The sequence below is a fragment of the Hypanus sabinus genome, chromosome 29, assembly GCF_030144855.1.
Source record: "Hypanus sabinus isolate sHypSab1 chromosome 29, sHypSab1.hap1, whole genome shotgun sequence".
Lineage (NCBI taxonomy): Eukaryota > Metazoa > Chordata > Chondrichthyes > Myliobatiformes > Dasyatidae > Hypanus > Hypanus sabinus.
This window is the reverse complement of record NC_082734.1, coordinates 22,138,855-22,163,282: the sequence shown is the minus strand read 5'-3', so window position 1 is coordinate 22,163,282 and position 24,428 is coordinate 22,138,855. Positions and strand designations below refer to the sequence as shown.

At 44.6% G+C, this 24,428-nt stretch overlaps 1 protein-coding gene across 10 annotated transcripts in view; it reads right to left on the bottom strand.

The window, feature by feature from the left end:
• The window catches only part of med25 (mediator complex subunit 25), a 78,823-nt gene that overhangs the window by 17,372 nt on the left and 37,023 nt on the right, over positions 1–24,428 (bottom strand). For 8 of the 10 annotated variants that reach the window (XM_059953937.1, XM_059953936.1, XM_059953938.1 and 5 more), the window contains 8 exons: positions 23,608–23,716; positions 22,192–22,409; positions 17,535–17,648; positions 12,613–12,698; positions 10,195–10,252; positions 8,068–8,175; positions 6,909–7,097; positions 1,753–1,863 (listed from right to left, as the gene is read on the bottom strand). In XM_059953937.1, the coding sequence (XP_059809920.1) occupies positions 1,753–1,863; positions 6,909–7,097; positions 8,068–8,175; positions 10,195–10,252; positions 12,613–12,698; positions 17,535–17,648; positions 22,192–22,409; positions 23,608–23,716 (993 nt within the window). The remainder of the gene's footprint in view (positions 1–1,752; positions 1,864–6,908; positions 7,098–8,067; positions 8,176–10,194; positions 10,253–12,612; positions 12,699–17,534; positions 17,649–22,191; positions 22,410–23,607; positions 23,717–24,428) is intronic. The other 2 variants (XM_059953941.1, XM_059953943.1) reach the window with 1 other exon arrangement.

Here is a 24,428-nt window from a genome sequence, read left to right as displayed (position 1 = left end):
CAGCGCACACCCAGCATATCTTTAAGAAAAAAAGCCGAAATAAACAAGCAAATTAATTAGGTGCTGCCTGGCACGTAAATGTTGGCCCAAATCAATCGCCTTTGATCTAGGCCGAATTTACATGCCAGGCGGCACCTAATTAGCTTGTTTATTTCGGCTTTTTTCTTAAAGATGCGCTGGGTGCGTTCTGGCTACTGCTGCATCCCTGCATGCTTTGCTGCCCGGTATCAGTCCGCGGCCCAGAGGTTGGGGACCACTGCCTTAAAGCTCTCTGCTTCTTTCTCAGCAAAAGAACTGACAAAGGGTCTAAGCCCAAAATGCCGACAGTGCTTCTCCCTATAGATCCTGCCTGGCCTGCTGCGTTCCACCAGCATTTTGTGTGTGTTGCTTGAAATTCCAGCATCTGCAGATTTCCTCGTGTTCTCTGTGACCACGTGGGTTTCCTCCAGGTGCTCCAGTTTCCTCTTGCATTCCAGAGACGCATGGGTCAGTAGCTTAATTGGTCACACTGGTGACCAATTGGTCTTATTGGTGACTTGGTCTTATTGGGCAGAAGGGCCTGTTACCGTGCTGTATCTCCAAACAAAATTCAGCAGAAGTTACAAATCTAATCACATTTATGAAAGTTGGAAGGAAATGTTTAGGGAAAAAAATAGTACCACACCAGCCCCCACAGACATCAAAGAGACTTTTTCCTATGTAAACTGGTCCAGTTAATTGGCCAATCTCAATGCCCCTGCACTTTGGCAGCCAAGGCATTAGTAAAGCACTTTTATTATGCCTTAAAAGTCAGGAACTACAAATGCCGGAAATGTGAAGTGGAAGCAGAAAGGGATGGGAACACTCAGCAGGGCGGGGAGCATCTGTGGAGAGAGTTAAGATTTCACTTTGCAATTTCACTCCTTGAATTGAGTGCAATGAGAAATGGCATTCACTTGCTAGGTTGCGTTCTGCAGCATAAAAATATTATACGTACAGCCACACTCGGTGACTTGAACATGACATTTTATAGGGTGCTCTTACGCTCAGTGGCTACTTTAATAGGTACACCTGCTCGTTAATGCAATTATCTTATCAGCATCTCAATGTATAAAAGCATACAGACGTGGTCAGGAGGCTCAGTTGTTGTTCAGATCAAACATTAGAATGTGGAAGAAATGTGGTCTAAGTGACTTTGACCGGGAATGATTGTTGGTGCCAGATGGGGTGGTTTGAGTAACTTAGAAACTGTTAAGCTCTTGGGATCTTCATGCATAACAGTCTTGAGAGACTGCAAAAAGCAAAAAAAAAATGCAGAGAGTGGCAGTTCTGTAGACAAAAACGCCTTGTAAATGAGAGAGGTCGGAGGAGAATGACCAGACTGGTTCAAGCTAACAGGAACTCAAATAACCATGTGTTACAACGGTGGTGTGCAGACCAGCATCTCTGAATGCACACATACTGAACCTTGAAGGGCTACAGTAGAAGTCCATGAACTTATACTAAGCGGCCACTTTATTAGGTGTAGGAGGTACCTGATAAAGTGGCCACTGAGTGTATATTTATATTTACTGTGTGTTTTTACCGCAGCAGATCCAGAGTAACAATCATTTCATTCTCCTTTACACTCGCATACTGATGAATGACAATAAACAACCTGGAAACGAAATGAAATAGGGCTAACAATTAAAACCAAATGCAGAGTAGATCATGTAGCTCCTCTGACCCACAACACAGTAAGTTCAATGTCAACATTCAGCTCAAAAGCGTCACCTGCTGCTGCTGCACTCCTTGAGATACTGGCATTGCTCCAGGCGGCTTCTGCATGAAGGCTGGATTGGGCATTGACCCAGCTCCCATCTGCTGTGTCCCCCCCAGTTGCTGCTGCGAAGAAAAAGCTAAGATTAAAAAGGGAGATTAGCTTTATTTGTCACGTATGTCAAAGCACATGGTGAAATGTATCGTTTGCATTGTCAAATCATCGAGGATTGTTCAGAGCTGCCCATGAATGTCACGTGCTTCAGGCGCCAACTTAGCATTCCTAAACACACGAAGCCTCACCCAGAGGAAACCCGTGCATTCACAGGGAGAACGTACAAACTCCTTACAGACATATGCAGGAATTGAACCTCGATCTTGCAGTCGCTGCGAACTGCTAAACTACAGTGCCACACACATATATATGCTCTTGTACTTGTCTAGCTGAGTCTAGACCATAGAGCCATACAGCACAGCAGTACCCCACCCAACTCATCCAGACAGATCAAGATGCCCATCTGTTGGACTGATTCGGCCCACCTAAACTTCTCCTATCCATGCCCTGTCCAATTGTCTTTAAATGTTTCAAGGAGAATCTCACCCTCAACACCAGCTCCATAGCCAAGAAAGCCCAGCAGCGTCTCTACTTTCTGTGAAGGCTGAGAAAAGTCCATCTCCCACCCCCCATCCTCATCACATTCTACAGGGGGTGTAATGACAGCATCCTGAGCAGCTGCACCACTGCCTGGTTCGGAAATTGCACCACCTCGGATTGTAAGACCCTGCAGCGGATAGTGAGGTGAACTGAAGGGTTCAGCGGGGTCTCTCTTCTCGCCATTATGGACATTTACACCACACGCTGCATCCACATAGCTAACAGCATTATGAAGGACCCCACGCACCCCTCATACAAACTCTTCCACCTCCTGCCGTCTGGGAAAAGGTACTGAAGCATTCTGGCTCTCACGACCAGACTGTGCAACAGTTTCTTCCCACAAGCTATCAGACTCCTCAATTCCCAGAGTCTGGACACACACACACACACACTCAACAGAAAACCACTCTACATCCTTTGCAATTTTTGCTCATTTCTTTCTCAATTCCTGCTAAAACATTGTTTACATTTACATCATTTATTATATTGTAATTTGCCCTTTACTGTGCACTTTCCTCCCATATACCCTCCACCTTAAATTCCTCCATATACTTGTCTAGTAGTCTCTTAAATTTAATACCTCTAAAGGGGCTTTGGAGTTTATCAGTATAGGTCTGAAATCTAATGTATTTGTGTTGTTTCATGTAGCACCAGGGTCCTGGAGGAACGTTGTTTCATTTTTAATGTGTACTGTGCCAGCAGTTATAGTTGAAATGACAATAAAAAGCGACTTGACTTGATGTTGTCACCGTACTTCCTCAGGTAGTTTGCTCCACGTACAGGCCACCCTCTGAGCTCCGACTCACTAACCCTGACCCGTACATCTCAGGAATGTGGGAGGAAACGGGGGAACCCGGAGGAAACCCATGAGGTCATGGGGCGAAGGTACAAACTCCTTACAGACACGGGCAGAATTGAACCCTACCTTACAGCGGGAGCTGTAAAAGTTCTGCGTTGACCGTTACGCTACCATGCCGTCCAGTAATACAGTTATCCATCATTGCTTTAAAGTCTAAATGAAGCATTCAAGGATCAACTTTATTTGCCTTATATGTACATTTACATGTATTAGGGATTTGCTATGGTGTGTTGGTCAGGGTGTGACATGCAACAATAAAAAGCAACATTTAACAATTATAAAGAATAAAAAATTATATAAAAATAAAGTTGTGAGTATGGAATAAAATGAGTGTAAATATATAAACACCATGTATTTACAATGTAAGCCCGTGACAGGGGTAATAGATGGGGGGGGGGGAGGCTAAATAGAATGGCTAAGGCACTGGTGACCCCTGTTTCCATGTAAGGGGTCAGTGTGGACATGGTGGAGGATTACAAATACCTGGGGATAAGAACTGACAATAAACTGGACTGGTCAAAGAACACTGAGGCTGTCCACAAGAAGGGTCAGAGCTGTCTCTACTTCCTGAGGAGACTGAGGTCCTTTAACATCTGCCGGACGATGCTGAGGATGTTCTATGAGTCTGTGGTGGCCAGTGCTATCATGTTTGCTGTTGTGTGCTGGGGCAGCAGGCTGAGGGTAGCAGACACCAACAGAATCAACAAACTCATTCGTAAGGCCAGTGATGTTGTGGGGGTGGAACTGGACTCTCTGACAGTGGTGTCTGAAAAGACGATGCTGTCCAAGTTGCATGCCATCTTGGACAATGACTCCCATCCACTCCGTAATGTACTTGTTAGGCACAGGAGTACATTCAGCCAGAGACTCATTCCACCGAGATGCAACACTGAGCGTCATAGGAAGTCATTCCTGCCTGTGGACATCAAACTTTACAACTCCTCCCTCGGAGTGTCAGACACCCTGAGCCAATAGGCTGGTCCTGGACTTATCTCCACTTGGCATAATTTACCTATTATTATTTAATTATTTATGGTTTCTATAGCTATATTGTCTACACTATTCTTGGTTGGTGCGACTGTAACGAAAGCCAATTTCCCTCGGGATCAATAAAGTATGTCTGTCTGTCTGATCAGATTAACTGATTGGGGGAAGAAACTTTCAAGATGAAGTTTTTGTTTCAGGATACTATTAATATGCCCTAACACATACAGAGGAAGAGAATTAGGAACACAAGGGAAAAGTAACCTGGCCAGTGACTGAAGAAATGCAGTGGGGAAATTAATGATTCCATCACTCCTGAGCCTATGAAACCATGTGGAATTTCAGTTACGAGAGTGGAGAGTGGAAGGCAGGTGGGTGGTCAGTGCCGTCTGCCTGCATTTCACTGGTCTCCCTCTCGTTCACTGCTGCTAGAGGAAGATGCAGGAGTCTTGGGTCTTGGACAAGGTTTGATTGGCGTGGTTTGTGAATTGGACTCATTTTTAGGGCACTCTGCGGTCATGCTGTGTGTGCTTCTGGTTACTCTTTTAAAGATGGCTATTTTGCGCTATTTTGATTGTGACAGATGATCAGGAGTCTGGGCTGGGCTTGTGATTTGATGGCTCAGTCAACGAATGACACAGCGCTAAGTTGAATTGAAATGAGCTAAATTGAACAGTCCTAGTCTGTTTCAAGGACTCTGTAGTTTGATGTTTAAATATTCTCTGAATTATTTATCTTTTCCTGTATGCGCAATTTGTTCTTTTTTTTTGTGCGGTGGGCGTTTAATGTTTTCTTTGAACCAGTTCCATGGTGTTTCTTTGTTTCCTGATGGCCTGAGGGAGGACAATCCCAGGGTTGTATTCTGTATACATACTTTGATATAGATGTACTTGAAATCTTTGATCTCCTTCCTAATAAGATCAACATGTATCAAGCGTACGTATGCCTTTTCACACACAGGGTGGTGAATATATGGAACAAGCTGCCAGAGGTGGTCGAGGCAGGTACAGTAGTATCACTTAAGCAGCACTTGGACAGGTAGATGGAAGATCAGGCCTTGTAGGGATATGGGCTGAAACACAGGAAACTGGGACTAGCTGGGTGGACAGTGTGGTCAGCAGAGACTAGATGGGCTGAAAGGCCTGTATCCATGCTATATTGCACTATTACTCTAATAGTGTGATGACACAACTATCATATAATTATATTATTAAATATTATATACCAGTTACAAGCTGGGCTACAGGTACCATCCCTTATAAATATATTTTCTAAGATCACTGGTTACATCTGTTAATGGTAAGTATGTTACAGTATTTAATATTAATGCACTTTAGTTTGTTATTTGTGTGAGATTCATCTGTAGATTTTACCTTTATCTTCATAAGTTATCATGTGTTATGTGAACTACTATGCTTTACTCTCTGGTTCAGAGAAAAGTTGTGTTTCCATATACATTATATGGTTATATAACTTATATACATCTATATATTTAAATGACAATAAACTTATCTTGAAATCAGGATTAAATCACTTGGATATTGTTCATGAGTGACCTAGATACCTAATTGAGATTGACAGAATTTCCCAGTTGATGATACAAAAATGTGGACATCAAACTTTCAGCAAGGCCAGACTTCAGCAAGACTCCGTGGTCTGGAAGCTGAGAGGAGATCTGACCCCAGCACTGAAAAACGCAGGAGTCTGGGCTGGGCAGGCTGGTGAGGAGCTGTTTTCACTGGTGAGATCGCCAAGAACCATTGGACTAAGGTAACTGGCAAAAGTGGCAGGAACAAAATATAAACACAAAGTACACTGCAGATGTTGTGGTCAAATCAAGATGTACAGAAAAGCTGGATGAACTTAGCAGGTCGGGCAGCATCCGTTGAAAGGAGCAGTCAACGTTTCAGTTCGAGACCCTTCATCAGGACTGAGTCCTGATGTAGGGTCTCAACCCAAAATCAAGGAACTAAACAAGTCAGGCAGCATCTATAGAGGGAAATGGACGGTCGATGTTTTGGATTGCAAACTTTTATCGGGACTAGAGGAAAAGGGAGTAGCTGACACAAAAAGGGTAAGAGGAGGGAGTGAAGTAAGAGCTGGTGGTTGATAGGTGGATCCAGGTGAAAGGCAAGGGGTGATAAACAGATGGGGAGGGGGAGAGTGGGAATGATGCACAAAGCTAGGAGGTGATTGGTGGAAATGACAAAGGGCTGGAAAAGATGGAAGCTGATAGGAGAGGATTTCATGTGATTAATAAATGTCTGATCTAATAAGGGGAGGAATGAGTGCCATGAAGATTTCTTTCTGCCCTCCTTTTATAAGAAGGCACTTTGAGTCTGGAAGCACGCTGTTGGGGTTATGTGGTGCAGACATGCCTAATTGTGGTGCTTAAAAACAAATGTCTAAGTACTTGAGTGGGGAGAAGACAAAGAATCACAAATACTGTGGGAAAAAGTGTGAAGACATGGTAGGCAGCCATTCGATTTGTCAGATTTTGTGGGTAAAATTGTCTCCTCTAATGTGGTAACATCTGAGATACGATACACCCAGATACATGGAAATGGACAAACCACCTTGAAATGACTGTGTCACCTCCTCCCCCACCCAAACACAAGTTACACTGAGAGAAAGCCATTTTCTTAACCAGTGGTGCCTAATGAAAGGGCTTACATTTCTCTGCTGTTCAATTTTCTGCTGCTGGGCTTTCTTGTGGTTGGTTATGACCAGTCGGATTCCATTCACAAAGCCACTCTGATCATTTGGAATCAGACCCATGAAGATTTTCTTCTTGGAGGAGTACAACAGCATCAAGACTCTGACCTCACACGGAGCACTGTGTGGGAAATGGACGCAGCCCGCCTGAAAGAAGCACAATGATGTGGTATTAACACGTGACAGAAATCCAGAGGAGAAAGCATTCGGTTAATTTATTAAATTGAAATTACCCATAAGGCATTTTTTAAGAGACGAACCACAGAAGTACCCTGATCAGATGCAACACAGATTAGTATGGCAATTGCCATACTAATGTGCCCAAGACTTGTGCACAGTACTGCATGTGTCAGATATTCACTTTACGTGAACTTGTACATCTCCAGAATACTTTAGTCACCAAACAATTGATACTAGAGCGTACAATCATCACAGCGATATTTGATTCTACGCTTCATGCTCCCTGAAGTACAAATCCAAGTAAATATAATAAAAAATTTAAATTATAAATCATAATTAAAAAATAGAAAAGGGAAAGTAAGGTAGTGTAAGTCAGGTCCGGATATTTGGAAGGTACGGCCCAGATCCGGGTTAGGATCCATTCAGCAGCCTTATCACAGTTGGAAGGAAGCTGTTCCCAAATCTGGCCGTATGAGTCTTCAAGCTCCTGAACCTTCTCCTGCAGGGAAGAGGGACAAAAAGTGTGTTGGCTGCATGGGTTGTGTCCTTGATTATCCTGGCAACACTGCTCCGACAGCGTGTGGTGTAAAGTGAGTCCAAGGATGGAAGATTGGTTTGTGTGATGTGCTGGGCTATGTTCACGATCTTCTGCAGCTTCTTCCAGTCTTGGACGGGACAACTTCCATACCAGGTTGTGTTGCACCCTAGAAGAATGCTTTCTACAGTGCACCTATAAAAATTAGTGAGGGTTTTAGGGGACAGGCCAAATTTCTTTAGCTTATTAATTAAATAATTAAAGTTTTACTAAATAATAATTTTAAAAATTATTAATACAATTGTGTTCACCGGGAGCACTTGCCCTTAACCTGAGGTTTACCAATGGAGTAATTTCTTTTAGGGTCACTCCAGCACTACAGAGAAAGTCATTTGCACTTACAAAGCCATTGGCCATAATTCGATAAAGGCCCTTTAACGATTCCAAATCCTTGTTCGTGAACTGGAACTGGACCATCCGAGAATTCCGGAACAAATGGCCAAGGGTTGTCTGCACATTGACGGACAAGAACAGCAAAACAACAAGATCAATAGGGGCTAAATGTTTGCCCCCGATCCCTTTGAACATTATCTCCAATAAAACCACAGTGGTTTCTTTGCAAGTCTGTGTATGTACGAGTGGCTTTGTAAGCAAAGAATGAGTCTTTGACAGACAGAAACTAGGGAATTGAAGGTATCTGGTCAGGATGTTGCAGTTTGTCAGGAGTCAGCTTGATGGAGAACCCAACCTTTCTCCTGGGTACAATGGTGTGCTGCTCGAATTGCAGGAATGCTGTGCTGAATAACTGGAGACTCAAATTCAAGTCCCACGGATGGGCAAAATTTTAACTAATTAGATCTAGAGTAAACCTGTCTCAGTAGATATAACCACAGACCATCACAGAACAAGTACAGCACTGGCAAGGTCATGCAGCCCACAATGTGTGCAATCTCAAAGCCAGTTTGTACTACATATCCTCCTCCTGTGTATCATCCCTATCCCCCCCCCCCCCCCCATTTCCCTTCAGATTTATGTGTCTATCTAAAAGCTTCTTATCACTCCAAACTGATTCCACTACCAGTCCTGGTAAATTATTCCAAGCACCCATCACTCTGAGAAAAACTTACCCCTCACGTTACCTATCAACTTCCTTCCTCTAACCTCTTTTGTTTGACATTTCGCTCCTTACAGATAACATCTGCACAGTTGATGCACATTGTTCAAACTTAAAAAAGACCCTGATCTGCACCCCCCACTGCTCCGCTAGTGAGATACTGTGGCACGTTAAGCACAGTTGAGGTAGTCAGAAGGCTTACAACAATTTTCAATCCTTTTATTAAGCATTTCAAGTTCTACTTGACACCACCCTGATAATTTCCACTTGACCCGAATTACATTGTCAACACGTGGGAGGGAAAGGGAAACAGACTGAAACACAAGTACAAGCCAGCTTGATACATCTAAAGAGTAAACTTATTTGTCACTTATACATCGAAACATACAGTGAAATGCATTGTTTGCATCCATGACCATCACAATCTGAGTATATGCTGGGGACAGTCTACGACTGTCATAACATTTATAGTGCCAGTTTAGCATGCCCACAACCTAAGCACCCTAACCCGTCCGCCTTTTGAATGTTGCAGGAAACTGGAGCACCCAGAGGAAACTCACGCAGTCACAGGAAGAAGTTAACCGCATGATTTTCCCGGGAATTGAACCCCAATCGTGTTGGCGCTGTAAGGTGTTAAGCTGACCGCTATTCTACGATGCTGCCCAGCTGACCAGAGAACACTACACCACAGAAACTCACCCTCTGCCCCATGAAGCCTGTGCCTTGATGCCATATAATCCATATCCCTCCCTCTGTTCCTGCAATGTTCATGTGCCTGTCTAAAAGCCTCTTTCACACCTGCTTCCACCATTATCTGTGACAATGTGGTTCAGGTACCTACTGTGGTAAGTGCAAAAGAACTTAACGCGCAAATTTATATAAATGTTCCCCCTCTCACCTTCAATATATGCCCTCTAATAATTGAGTACCTACCCTGGGTAAAAGACTATATAGCATTATGCTGACTGCTTCTCTGGTAATGCTTCACAGCACCAGTGATCACTGACTGGGGTTGAGTTCCCACTGCTGTCTGGAAGGAGTTTGCATGCTCTCCCCGTGACCACGTGGGTTTCCTCTGGGTGCCTCAGTTCCCTCCCACATTCCACAGATGTATGGGTTAGGGTCAGTAAGTTGTGAGCAAGCTGCGTTGGCACCAGAAGTGTGACAAAACTTGTGCACATCTTCAGACTGCGAAGGCCACCTGATGCAAGGGAAGCATTCCACTGTACACTTTGATGATTAAGTTGCAAATAAAGTTCATCTTTAAATCTTTAGACATGGCAGCTTCCTCAACTCCTTTTCATCAACTACCCTTCCACTTCTTTTCTCTCCCCGCACCATACACCAGATTGATCAAGTCCCCTAGTTTTAATGAACATCCAATTCACATGGAGACGCGCGAGAATCTCACTTACCAGCAGCTGCTGGGGGATAAGCTGCATGATCAGCTTCTGAGGCCATTGGTCTGTCTTCCTGTAAAACAATTACTTATTTAGAGACTGTGCAGAACAGGCCTGTCCGGGCAAACGATCCACATCGCCTAGCAACCCACCCATTTAGCCCCAGCCTAACCACTGATCAATTTACATTGACCAATTAAGCTACTAATCAATACGCCTTTGGAAGGTAGGAGGAAGAAACTCACGTGCACACAGGAAGAACGCATAAACCTTCTTATAGAGGACGCCAGAATTGAACTCCAAACTCTCTGACACCCCGAGCTGCAATAGCGCTGCACTAAATGCTATGCGGCCAGGGTGCCCCCATCCAGATAGAGAAAGAGAATTCTTTGGGACAGGTACACTGGCTGCACACAAATACTGCCAACAACCAAGAATCCTGAAATATCTTCCACTCAAAACAATCACAAAATGATCAAGTATATAAAGACGCCAAAGAGGTTTTCCCCATGGTAGGAGTATCGAAAACAAGAGGGTGTAAAGATGATTAGAATAATACCTTTATTTGTCACATGTACATCCAAGTACCAAAGCCCAAAACAGTCGGAGGATGCGATAAGGGCAGCTCACAAGTGTTTCCATCCTTGCAGCATCAATATAGTTATACCCACTGATTGTGGAATGCAGGAGGAAACCAGAGCACCCAGACGAAAGCCACGCGATCTCAGGGAGAATGTACAAACTCCTTACAGACCGCAGAGAGAAACAAACCCTGGTGATCACTGACCTACCCCCCCCCCCCCACCCCCGGTAAAGAGTTTTAATTGGATTCGAAGGGGATTTTTAATACCGAGTTGCTGGTATCTGGAATGAGCTGACAGAGAAGGTGGTTGAACTAGATATGATTAAGACAGTAGGAGTATAATCACTCGAGTGTGATGTTCTCCTAAGGGTTCTGTTCTCCATTGGTGAGTCCTCAGGTGGGTGAGGAGACCAATCCAGAATCCACATCTTAAATGTTCAAGACGCATCTAGGCAGGTACTTGAATAGGTAAGGTACAGAACTGGTACAGACAAATGGAATTTGTGTAGATGGGCAAAAACTTCAGCAGAAGGCTGATAGGACTATTTCTATTGTGATTTTCTTAAAGAACTCAAGAAGTAATTTTACAGACATCAGAAAAAATGGCAAATTTGTGGATAGTTTGAAAGATCAAAGGATTCAGCAGGATAAACATCAGTTGAAGATGCGGGCAGAGAAATGGCAGGGGGGAGATTAAAATGGCCATTTGGTCTATCAAGTCTGCTCTGCCATTCCATTATGGCTGATCTACTATCCCTCAGTTAATGGTAGGGGTCCATGGCAGAAAAAAGGTTGGGAAGCCGATTTAGACAGACAGGGATGGAGGGATATGGACCACATGTAAGCAAATGGCATTAGTTTAAACCAGTATCATGGTTTACCCAGACAAGAAAGGCCTGTTCGTTTGCTGTTATCATTCTATATTCCACAAGTCCTTCACATACAAGTCAGGAGTGGTTATGAGAGAGAGGAGAAAGACATTCTTCAGTGAGACTTAGAAACCGAATTAAAAAACAATATACAAGGTACAAACAACAATTTATAATTTATGCAATATGCAAATATGGAAAAGCTACAAGTACGTGTGTTAAAGGTACTGGGCACCATCACTGGAACCCAGCGGTTAAGAGTAAAGCTTTACACAGCCAGCGACCGGGTTCAATTCTGCTGCTGTCTGTGAGGAGTCTGTACATCCTCCCTGTGACCACACGGGTTACCTCCGGGTGCTCTGGTTTCCTCCCATATTTCAAGATGGATGGGGTTAGGGTTAGTAAATTGTGGGCATGCTACACTGGCACATGGCAACACATGTGGGCTGTCCCCAGACACTTTTGGTCGTTGGCATAGAATGGCGCATTTCCATAAGACCAGAAGACATAGGAACAGACTTGGGCCAAACAGCCCATTGAGTCTGCTCAGCCATTCCATCACGGCTGATTTATTATCCAGCTCAACCCCATTCTACTGCCTTCTCCCTCCACTTTACATATACCCAATGACTTGGCCTCTACAGCCGCCTGTAGCAATGAATTCAACAGATTCACTACCCACTGGCTAATGAAATTCCTCCTTATCTCCGTTCTAAAGGAACGGCCTTCTATTCTGAGGCTGTGAGGGAGTCTAGGACCAGAGGGTACAGAGAGGATTCCACCCCTTCGTTTTTCCAATCTGTCATGTTACTGTATGTTTTGTTGTACTTGTGACAAACAAAGCAAATCTTCTCAAAAAAAAATGTCACCATGAAAATGAAGAGGATGGAGGAAAATGGAAAAGGTTGATTATTACTTGGGATCTATCAGGCAAGGTTTCTTTATAACATAACACCCGCTTATTTCAATCTGCATACTTACAGGTTCTCTCCTGGGTTCACGTACACCTGGCATGGAAGGGAACGTGTGAGCTTCGCATTTAAATCTACTGAAGCCGGTTTAGGTTTCTGAGAAGAAAAAGTAAACGTCAGCTTGGGCAACTGAGAGATGCGTGAAGTCAGTCTTTTGATGAATTATGTCAATGCAACTCAAGCCTCGTGTTGGGATATTTTAAGGAATACAATAATATATACTTCAACATGAAATTGTTGTGTGGTTATATAGTCACAGAACATTACAGCACAGAAACAGGCTCTTTGGCCAATTAGTCCATGCCAAACTCTTAATCCGCCTAGTCCCATCGAACTGCACCCAGACCATTCCCCTCCCACTCGCGTATCTATCCAAATTTCTCTTAAATGTTGAAATTGATCCCCCATCCACCACTTCCACTGGTAGTTCATTCCACACACTCACCACTCTGAGTGAAGAGGTTCCCCTTAAACATTTAACTTTTCACCCTTAACCCATGACCTCCAGTTCTAGTCTCACCCAACCTCAGTGGAAAAAGAATGCATCTACCCTATCTATACCCCTCATAATTTTGTATACCTCTATCAAATCTCCCCTCAATCTTCTATGTTCCAGAGAATAAATTTCTAACCTATTCAACCTTTCCCTATAACTCAAGTTCTGGCAACAGCTTTGTAAATTTTCTCTGCACTCTTCAACCTTATTGATATCTTTCCTGTAGGAAAGTGCACATAACACTTCAAATTATGCCTGACCAACGTCAAACACATCTTAACACCTCATCTCCTAACCCAAATACTTTGATTTATGAAGGCCAATGTGCCAAAACCTCTCTTTACAATGCTATTTACCTCTGACGCTACTTTCAAGGAATTATGAATTTGCTTTCCCAGACTCCTCTGTTCAACCACACTCCACAGTGCCTTACTGCTCACCATGTAAGTCCTTTCTTGGTTTATCTTCCCAAAGTGCAACACCTCACACTTGTCTGCATTATATTCCATCAGTCATTTTTCAGTCCATTTTTGCAGATGATCCAGATCCCTCTATAAGCTTTGATAAGACTTCTTCACTGTCTACTATGTCCCCAACCTTAGATGGTAAGAGATAGGAGCAGAATTAGGCCATTCAGCCCATTGAATCAGCTCTGTCATTCCATCATGGCTGATTTATCATCCCTGTCAACCAAATTCTCCTGCCTTCTACCTTTGACTAATCAAGAGCCTCTCAGTCTCCGCAATTTGTTGATCCAATTTATGACAGTATCACCCAAATCGTTGATGTAAGTGACAAACAACAATGGATCTAGCACTGATCCCTGCAGCACACCAACAGTCACCGTACGTCCAGTCAGAGAGGCAACCATCTACCACCAATCTCTGGCTTCTCCTGCAAGGCCAATGTCTAATCCAACTTACTACCTCATACTGAATGCCAAACGAGCGAACCTTCTTGACCAACCTCTTATGTGGGACCTTGTCAAAGGACTTACTAAAGTTCATGTAGACACATCCACTGCCTTGCCTTCCTCAACTTTCTTGGTAACGTCCTCAAAAAACTCTAAAATTTGTAAAACACGACCTATCATACACAAAGCCATGTTGACTATCCCAGATCAGTCCCTGTCTATCCAAATACTCATGTATCCAATCCATTAGAATACTTTACAACAACTTTTCCACTACTGATGTCACGCTCAGCGGCCTATAATTTCCCATCTTATTCATAAAGCCTTTCCTAAACAATGGAATAACATTAGTTACCCTCGAATACTCCAGCATCTCACCTGTTGTGAAGGACATTTTAAATATCTCTGCTAGGGCCCTTGTAATTTCTGCATTTGCCTCCCACAAGGTCCGAGGAAACACCACGTCAGGCCCTGAGGAGTTATCCACAATAAAATTTGCCTCAGGACAGCAAACGCCACCTCCTCCTCTGTAATCTGAATAGAGTCCATGCCCTCACTGCTGCTGTGCCTCACGTCAACAGACTGTGTCCATCTCCCAGGTAAACAGAGATGCAAAATATCCATTTAAGACCTTCCCATCTCTTTCTGCTTTAAGCTGAATGATCAGTCTGATCTTCAAGAGGACCAATTTTGTTCCTCGCTATCCTTTTGCTCTTAATATATCTGTGGGAACTCTTGAGATTCTCCTTCACTTGGTCTGCTAGAGTAACCTCATGCCTTCTTTTAGCCCTCCTGATTTCCTTCTTAGTGTTACTTGCATTTCTTACGCTCAAGTACCTCATTTGTTCCTTCCTACCTATAGTACCATGCACTCCTTTCTTGACCAGGGCTTCAATATCTCTTGGAAACTAAGGTTCCTTAAACCTGTTATCTTTGCCTTTTATTCTGACCGGAACAAAAATTCTGCACTCTCAAAATTTCACCTTCGAAGGCCTCCCACTTACCAAGCGCACCCTTTGCTATAAAACAACCTGTCCCAATCCACACTTGCCAGACCCTTTCTGATGTCACTAAAACTCCAATTTAGAACCTCAACCCAAAGACCAGAGTTATCCATCTCCATAATTACCTTGAAACTAATGGCATTATGATCACCAGATGCAAAGTGTTTCCCTACACAAACTTCCATCACCTCCTTGGTCTTATTCCTTAATAGTATCTCATTCTCTTTAGTTGGGACCTCTATATATTGGTTAAGGAAACCTTCCTGAACACATTTGACAAACTCTATCCTATTTAGTTCTTTTACAGTATGGGTGTCTCAGTCAATATGTGGACAGCTAAAATCATCAACTATTATAATCTTACGTTTCTTTCAACAGTGGACGATCTCTATGAATTTGCTCCTCTAAGTCCTGCTGACTACTAGGTGGTTTATAATATAATCCCACTAATATGGTCACCCCTTTTTTATTCCTCAGTTCCACCCATACAGCCTCAGTAAACAAGGTCTCCAGTCTGTCCTGACTGAGCACTGCTGTGATATTTTCCCTGACTCGCAACACCAACTCTTCCCCTTTAATCCCTCCTGCTCTATCATATCTAAAGCAATGGAGCTCTGAACATTGAGCTGCTAGTCCTGCCCCTCCTGCAACCGAGTCTCACTTATAGTAACAATATCAAAATTCCATGTGCTCATCCATGCTCTAAGCTCATCTGCTTTTTCTACGATAATCCTTGCATTGAAATTTCATTAGTCCCACCGTGCTCAACCTTTCAATTCTTGACTTTGCATGTAGATTTAACAACATCTTTCCCCACAACCGCTCTACTATTTGCTTTGTCACTCTGGTTCCCATCCCCCTGCAGCTCCAGTTTAAACACCCTGCTCAGCACCAGCAAAACTTTCTGCAAGGATATTAGACCCCACCGGTGCAAGCCTTCCCATCTGTACAGGCCCCTCGTTCCCTGGAATCTGAAGCCCTTCCTCCTGCACCACCTCCTAAGTCACACATTCAACTGTATTATCTTCCCTATTTCTGGTGTCACTATTACGTGGCACAGTTATCTATCCTGAGATCACAACTCTGGAGGGTCCTGCCTTTTAACTTAGCACCTACCTTCCTGAACTCACTTTGCAGGACCTCATCACCCTTCCTACCCACGTCATCAGAATTGACGTGGACCCCAACATCTGGCTGCTTACACTTCACTTAAGCTGTGAACTCGATCCGAAATGTCTTTGAGACTCTGGCACCTGGGAGGCATCATACAATCCTGGAATTTGCTGCTTCCCCTCCCTTTCCTTTTGAACCACAGAGCCAGACTCAGTGACAGAGACTTGACCACTGTGACTTTCCTCCGCTAGGTCAACCAACCCCCCCCCCCCCCCCCCCCCCACCATCACCACAGAATCCAAAGCGGTATACCTGTAATTGAGGGGAATGGCCACAGGGGTACTCTGCACTGGCTGCCTATCCCCTTTCCCCCTCCTGATGACCTGTGTCCTGCCCCTTGGGCTGGATCCAGCGACTTACAGGTGCAGTTGTCAGGGACACTGGAGGTATCCCTGCCTTCCCACATTCTACAAGAGGAGCATTCCACTATCTTGTTTGGCATCCCCACTACTCCAACTGTGCAACGAGAAAGATGGAAAGATACCCTTCACCCATCTTGGCAAAGCCTCAAATCCCCCACTCCAACACTGGCCCACTCACAAAGTGGCTAACCCAACTTCTTTTTGTTGGCCAAGAGTCTAATTATATACACTCCAACATCTCCTCAGGAACTTGGCACACAAATGGCAAGAAAATTATATGCTTTTCTATGGAAACCCTTTGATGGGGCAGCTTATGAGAAAGAGGAAAAGTTTCAGGAATTTGGATTACCACATGCTAGCGCAATACACGATCGAACATTGAAAGGTCTAGATAGAGCAGACATGATGGTTTCTGGGGATGTCCAGGACAAGAGGGCACAGCCTCAAAACAGAAAAACAATCCTTTAAAACAGACATGAGAGAAATTTTTTTATCCAAGGGTCATGAGTCTGTGGAATTTACTGCTACAGCTGCCATTTGACTTGGTAAATGCGGACTCACTCTTAAGCTTTAAGAATGAATTGGATAGGTACATGGATGGGAGTGGTCTGGAGGGTTATGGACTGGGTGCAGGTCAATAGGACTAGCAGAATAAAGTTTCGGCACAGACTAGAAGGGCCAAATGGCCTGTTTCCTGTGCTGTAGCGTTCTATGGCTGCGGAGGCCAAGTCATTGGGTATCTTTAAAGTGGAGAATGATAGTTTCTTGACTACTAAGGGTGCAAAGGTTATTGGGAGAAGGCAGGAGAATAGGGTTAAGAGGGATAATAAATCAGCCATGTTGCAATGGTGGAGCAGACTCGATGGGTTGAATGGCCTAATTCTGCTATGACTTATGCCATATTCTGAAGTATATCTTAAATCATACAGACTTTCTCTTTTAAATTAGTTCTATAAGCAAAATACCAGATGGGTTCGATCTTACCTCCTGCCACTCCAAGACCCCGCTCCACGCTAGGATTTTATTGGCCACTGAACCGGGTGTGGGGGCTACAGTTACGCTGCACACATTTCCAGCGCTTGGTCCAACACCTACAGTCTGTTTCCAAAACAAGAAATACCTTAATTATTCAATTACAGGTGCAAGATTCCTCCTACTTTGCTTCCTTCACGTCTTAAAAACCATCAGTTCAAAAAATCAGGCACAGTCATAGTCTTGACCAGGCTCAGTCAGACACAAAGAAGTAATCACTGGCAAGACAGAAATGGGGAAGAATCTCCCTGGGGAAGATTTAGTAGACTCTGGAGTGGAGTGGTGGTGCACTGTTCTACTATGCAGCGACACTTGCACAAATATGACCTTCATGGAGGAGTCATCAGAAGAAAACCTCTCCTGCGTCAGCATCAGAAGTTTGCATAAGAACATCTAAACAAACCTGATGCATTTTGGAAACAAGTCCTGTGGACTGATGAAGTTAAAATAGAACTTTTTGGCCACAATGAGCAAAGGTATATTTGGAGAAAAAAGGGTATGGAATTTCATTAAAAGAACACCTTTCCAACTGTTAAGCACGGGGTGGATCGATCATGCTTTGGGCTGGTGTTGCAGCCAGTGGCACAGGGAACATTTCACTGTTAGAGGGAAGAATGAATTCAATTAAATACCAGCAAATTCTGGAAGAAAACATCACACCGTCTGTAAAAAAGCTGAAGATGAAATGAGGATGGCCTCTACAACAGGATAATGATCATAAACACACCTCAAAATCCACAATGGACTACCTCAAGAGGCGCAAACTGAAGGTTTTACCATGGCCCTCACAGTCCCCCGACTTAAACATCATCAAAAGTCTGTGGATAGACCTCAAAAGAGCAGTGCATGCAAGACAGCCCAAGGATCTCACAGAACTAGAAGCCTTTTGCAAGGAAGAATGGTCAAAAATCCTCCAAGAATTGAAAGAATCTTATCTGGCTACAGAAGTTTACAAGCTGTGATACTTGCCAAAGGGGGTGTTACTAAGTACTGACCATGCAGGGTGCCCAAACTTTTTGCTTTGGGCCCTTTTCCTTTTTTGTTATTTTGAAACTGTAAAAGGTGGAAATAAAAAAGTAATCTTGCTTAAAATATTAAATGTGTCATCTTTAACTTTATGCCTTTTGGAAATCAGGTCATCTTTTACTTGCTTAGCTATTCACAGTAACAGAAATTTTGACCAGGGCAAGCCACTGTAAATCCCAGACCTGAGGGCAGAGTCTCAGAATAGAAGGATGTCCCTTTAGAACAGAGATGAGGAGGAATTCCCTCAGCCAGAGGGTGGTAAATCTATGGAATTTAATCCCACAGGTGGCTGTAGAGGCCAAGTCATTGGGTGTATTTACAGTGGGGGTTGATAGGCTCTTAATTAAGGGCATCAAAGGTTACAGGGAGAAGGCAGGAGAATGGAGCCTCTGCCTTCTATTCATTAACCAATCCACTATCCATGCCAATACATTTCCTCTGACTCCATGCATCCGTATCTTATTTGTAAGTCTTTTACGTGGCACCTTATTGAATGCCTTCTGGAAATCGACATCCACCTGTTCCCCTCTATCCACTGCACTCATTATGTCCTCAAAGAACTCCAGTAAGTTTGTCAAACAGGACCTGCGCTTTCTGAATCCATGCTGTGTCTGTTGAATGGAACCACTCCTTTCTAAATGTTTCGCTATTTCTTCCTTAATGACAGCTTCAAGCATTTTCCCGACTACAGATGTTAAGCTAACTGGCCTATAGTTGCCCGTCTTTTGCCTACATCCTTTTTTAAAAAAGTGGCGTGACATTTGCTGTCTTCCAATCCGCCGGGACCTGCCCAGAGTCTAGAGAATTTTGGTAAATGATAACCAGTGCGTCTACTATAACCTTCGCCAATTCCCTCAGCACCCTGGGATGCACCCCATCAGGACCAGGGGACTTATCTACTTTCAAGCCCTCTAGTTTACTCATCACTATCTCTTTAGTGACAGTGATTTTATCAAGGTCCTCACCTCCCATTTCGTCCGTAACATTTTTTGGCATATTAGACGTGTCCTCCACCATGAAGACCGACACAAAACAGTCTTCAATGCCTCAGCCAGTTCTTTATCACCCAATATCAATTTCCCCTTCTCACCTTCCAAAAGACCTACGTTGACTTTAGCCTCCCTCTTCCACTTTATACACATAAAAACTTCTGCTATGTTTTTATATTTTGTATTTTATATTTTTATATTTGTAATTTATTTTCATACTCAATCTTCCCTTTCTTTATTTCTTGTTTAGTTGTTCTTTGTTGCTTTTTACACTTCTCCCAATCCTCCAGTCTCCCACTACTCTTTGTGACTTTGTACACGAGCTTTTAATTTGATACTATCTTTTATTTCCTTAGTTATCCAAAGCTGGCTCTCCCCACACTTACTGTCCTTGCTTTTGACTGGAATATACTTTTGTTGAGCACTGTGGAAAATCTCTTTGAAAGTATTCCACTGTTCCTCAGCTGTCCTACCAAATAGCCTGTGCTCCCAATCCACATGAGCCAACTTCTCCCTCATCCCGTTGTAATCTCCCTTGTTCAAGCATAATACACTAGTTTTAGATCTATTTCATCCTCCATCTGTATGTGAAATTCAGTCAAACTATGGGTCACTCTTTTCAAGAGGATCCCTGATTACAAGATCATTCATTTTATCTGTCTCACTGCACAGGACTAGATCTAAGATAGCATTTTCCCTTGTAGGCCATGCTCTCTTCTTGCTGCTGCCATAGGGCAGGAGGTGCAGGAGCATGAGGTCCCACACCACCAGATTCAGGAACAGTTATTACACTCCTGAACCAGCACAGCTGAGTTCACTTGCCTCACCTCACTCTGAACTGACTCCACAGCTTTTTGATATCCCAAGGTCATGGCCTGGAAGACGAGCATGCCTTCCGGAATTTCATGGCACTGGAGACGCGCCCCTGACTGGAGCATCATGAGAGAACACGGAGCATCGGGAGCAGTGGGTTAGCTGCCGGGGGTTGTGAGTACGGAGAGGTGTGCCTCTCTGGGCGCAGAGCTCGGAAGAAGTGACGCAACAAACTTTTAACATCGTAAATCAGTGAGTTTGTTTGCTATGTCTCCCCTCTCGCTGTGAAACGGGGACACCTCGTTTTCCCTTATGGAGTGGGGAGGAGAGGGAGAGGGGAGAGAGAGAGAGGGAGGGGAGAGAGAGAGGAGAGAGAGAGAGGGGAGAGAGAGAGAGGGAGAGAGAGGGAGAGAGGGAGAGAGAGGGAGAGAGGGAGAGAGAGGGAGAGAGAGGGAGAGAGAGGGAGAGAGAGGGGGAGAGAGGGGGAGAGAGAGGGAGAGAGAGGGAGAGAGAGGGAGAGAGGGGGGGAGAGAGAGGGAGAGAGGGGGGGAGAGGGGGGGAGAGGGGGGGAGAGGGGGGGAGAGGGGGGGAGAGGGGGGGAGAGGGGGGAGAGGGGGGAGAGGGGGGGAGAGGGGGGGAGAGGGGGGGAGAGGGGGGGAGAGGGGGGGAGAGGGGGGGAGAGGGGGGGAGAGGGGGGGAGAGGGGGGGAGAGGGGGGGAGAGGGGGAGAGAGGGGGAGAGAGGGGGAGAGAGGGGGAGAGAGGGGGAGAGAGGGGGAGAGAGGGGGAGAGAGGGGGGGAGAGGGGGAGAGGGGGAGAGGGGGAGAGGGGGAGAGGGGGAGAGGGGGAGAGGGGGAGAGGGGGAGAGGGGGAGAGGGGGAGAGAGGGAGAGAGAGGGAGAGAGAGGGAGAGAGAGGGAGAGAGAGGGAGAGAGAGGGGGAGAGAGGGAGAGAGAGGGGGAGAGAGGGGGAGAGGGGGAGAGAGGGGGAGAGAGGGAGAGAGAGGGAGAGAGAGGGAGAGAGAGGGAGAGAGAGGGAGAGAGAGGGAGAGAGAGGGAGAGAGAGGGAGAGAGAGGGAGAGAGAGGGAGAGAGAGGGAGAGAGAGGGAGAGAGAGAGAGGGAGAGGGAGAGGGAGAGAGAGAGGAGAGGGGGGAGGGGGAGGGGGGAGGGGGGAGAGGGGAGAGAGAGAGAGAGAGAGAGAGAGACAGAGACAGACAGAGACTGTGCCACATTGAATGACTGGATGAATGAGTAATCTTTGAGGTACTGCAAGTCTGTGTCTTTGGTGCTTGCTGCATGCTTGAGTGCTTAGTGGAGGGCGCTGATGCTTTTTAGCTGGTGGGGGTGGGTCGTTGCTTTGCTGCTGCTAGTGCATAGGAGGGGGGGAGGCTTTGGGATTCTAACATTTGACTCTCATTCATTCTTTGGGGCACTCCCCTGTTTCTGTGGATGTTTGTGAAGAAAATGAATTTCAGTTTGTATATTGCATTCATTTCTCTGACATTAAATGTACCTTTTGAACTATTGACTCACTTTCAAGGACTCTACAACACATGTTCTCAGTATTACTTACTTGCATTTTTTATTTGCATAGTTGTCTGTCAGTGTTATTTATAGTTTTTCTTAAGATCTGTATTTTTATGTAAATGTCCATGAGAAAAATTAATCTCAAGGTAGTACAAGGTGACATATGTACTTTGATAATAAACTTACTTTGCAATCTGCCTCTATGAAATAAATATATTTTTCAAATCCAAAAATAACAGCGTTGTGGTTTTACTCACCAAGGACTGCTGGCTGGCCTGTTGCGTAGCCTGTGGAACTCCTGTGGTGACCGTGGATACCAGGCTGGACTGTGCTACTGCTGCAGTCATCATGGACGCTGTAGACGGGATGACTTTGGCCATACTGGCCACAGAAGTGGACGCTAACGTCTGCGAAGTAGCCTGGCTGAACATCGTTCCGACACCTGACACGGGAGGTATCTGGTTGACTGCAGGAACTGTGAGGTAGCAAAGAGACAACCAACGGGTGAGCAGAGAATTGGCTTTTAAAAACTTGATAAAGTTTTACAGATGCTGGAAATCCAGGCAACACATTCAAACTGCTGGAGGAACTCAGCAGGCCAGGCAGTATCTATGGAAAAGTGTAAACAGTCGATGTTTTGGGCTGAGATCCTTCCTCAGGTTGAATCTCTAAAACAATTCTCTTCTCCTAAAGGCAACTAGAGTAAAATTCCACGCACACTGGCTTCGAATACTTTTCCCATGGCCATACCAGGTTAAGGATGAAGTGCACAAGACAAGGTTGTACAGGTAATACTATCCAAGTAAAATTTTGTTACTTAACTAACCACTGTACTAACTCTTCACAAAGCCTGCAAAAGACACTTATGAAACCGAAACATCAACTGATTCTGTCACGTCGACCTTTCCCAACAAATGGCTTCAGCTTTGTGATTTCAACCTAGTTACCAGACAGTGATTAAGGAACGCCTGATGACATTTTCCTGATTCCCAACTTTCTCCCTCCACTTCTTTCAGGGTAGCAATGCCCTCAGTGAATGCAGGCTCGTTAGCATCTCCAAATCACAGGGTACAGGCTTGTAATACAACGTGCCCGTTAGATCAAGTCAACATTTTTGCACTTTATATCAGATAATTGTAACAGTATCATACTCCCTTTAAACCTATTGGAGCCCTGTTCCCTAGGAACTTAACTTTACTGAGAAATTTACTACTTTACTATATTGTGCAACATATAAAAAACAAGGGCGAAGTGCATTAGCTTTATAGGTCACATGTATATCGAAACACAGCAAACGTATCATTTTGAGACAAATCAGCGAAGATTGTGCTGATTGCAGCGCAAACATAACATGCCCACAATTTAACTGTACGTCGTTGGAATGTGGGAGGAAAATGGAGCACCCACGGGGTTACAGGAGTACGGACAGACTCCTTACAGACAGCGGCAGGAATTAGACCCCAATCAGTGATCGCCTGCGGGGTAAAGTGATTGCGCTAACCATGCTGCCCCTTAACTGGAGTAACACCCAGCAGTCCAGTTCGGCACCAAATCCCGATCGTTCCAGCTAAGTGAAGTTTTCCTGTACTGCTCTTGGGCCGACGGGAGAGTGCACGGAATTACACAGCCCAGTTTACGATAGAGTCACAGAATTTTCGGTGTTTTGCTCTTACATCGACTGGTTGACGGGACCACAGCTGCTTTCGCCTGATTGGTCGCTGTTTCCAAGGCGATCTGAGCCGCAGCCTGAGCACCAGCAAGGGAGCCGGACGCTGAAGGCCCCTGCAGACAAGAAACAGATTCCACAATAAACACTGAAGTAGTAAAACCCCAAAACTAATTTATAAACACAGATCCAGAGTAACAAATACAGAATGGATAAACTGAACAGCAACCATGGAAAGGGAAAAGAGTCGACATTTTGGGCCGGGACCCTTCATCAGGACTCCACGTAACTCAGTGGCCATTTAAGGTACAAGTGTGGAAGGAACACCGTGTGGTCTCTGCTGCTGCAGCCCATCCACTTCAAACTTCAATGTGCTGTGCATTCAGAGACTTTCTTCTACACATCACTGTTCTAACGCATGGTTATCTGAGTCAGCCTGAACCAGTCTGGCCATTTTCCTCTGACCTCTCTCATAACAAGACATTTTCGCCCCGAGCTACTGCTCACTGGGTGTTTTTCCGCACCTTTCTCTGTAAACTCTACAGACTTGTGTGTGATAATCCCAGGAGATTGCAGTTTTTGAGATACTCAAACCACCCCATCTGGCACCAATAATAATTTCACAGGCAAAGCCACTTCGATCACTTTTCTTCCCCATTCTGATGTTCGGTCTGAACAAATGAACCTCTTAACAGTGATGCATAAAAGCGTGCAGATGAGCTACTGTCATGTGACTGGCTGATTAGATATTTGCATTACCAAGCAGGTGTACCTATGAATTAACTCCTTCTGTAATACATGGATTTGCAACATCATGGTTCACAATGA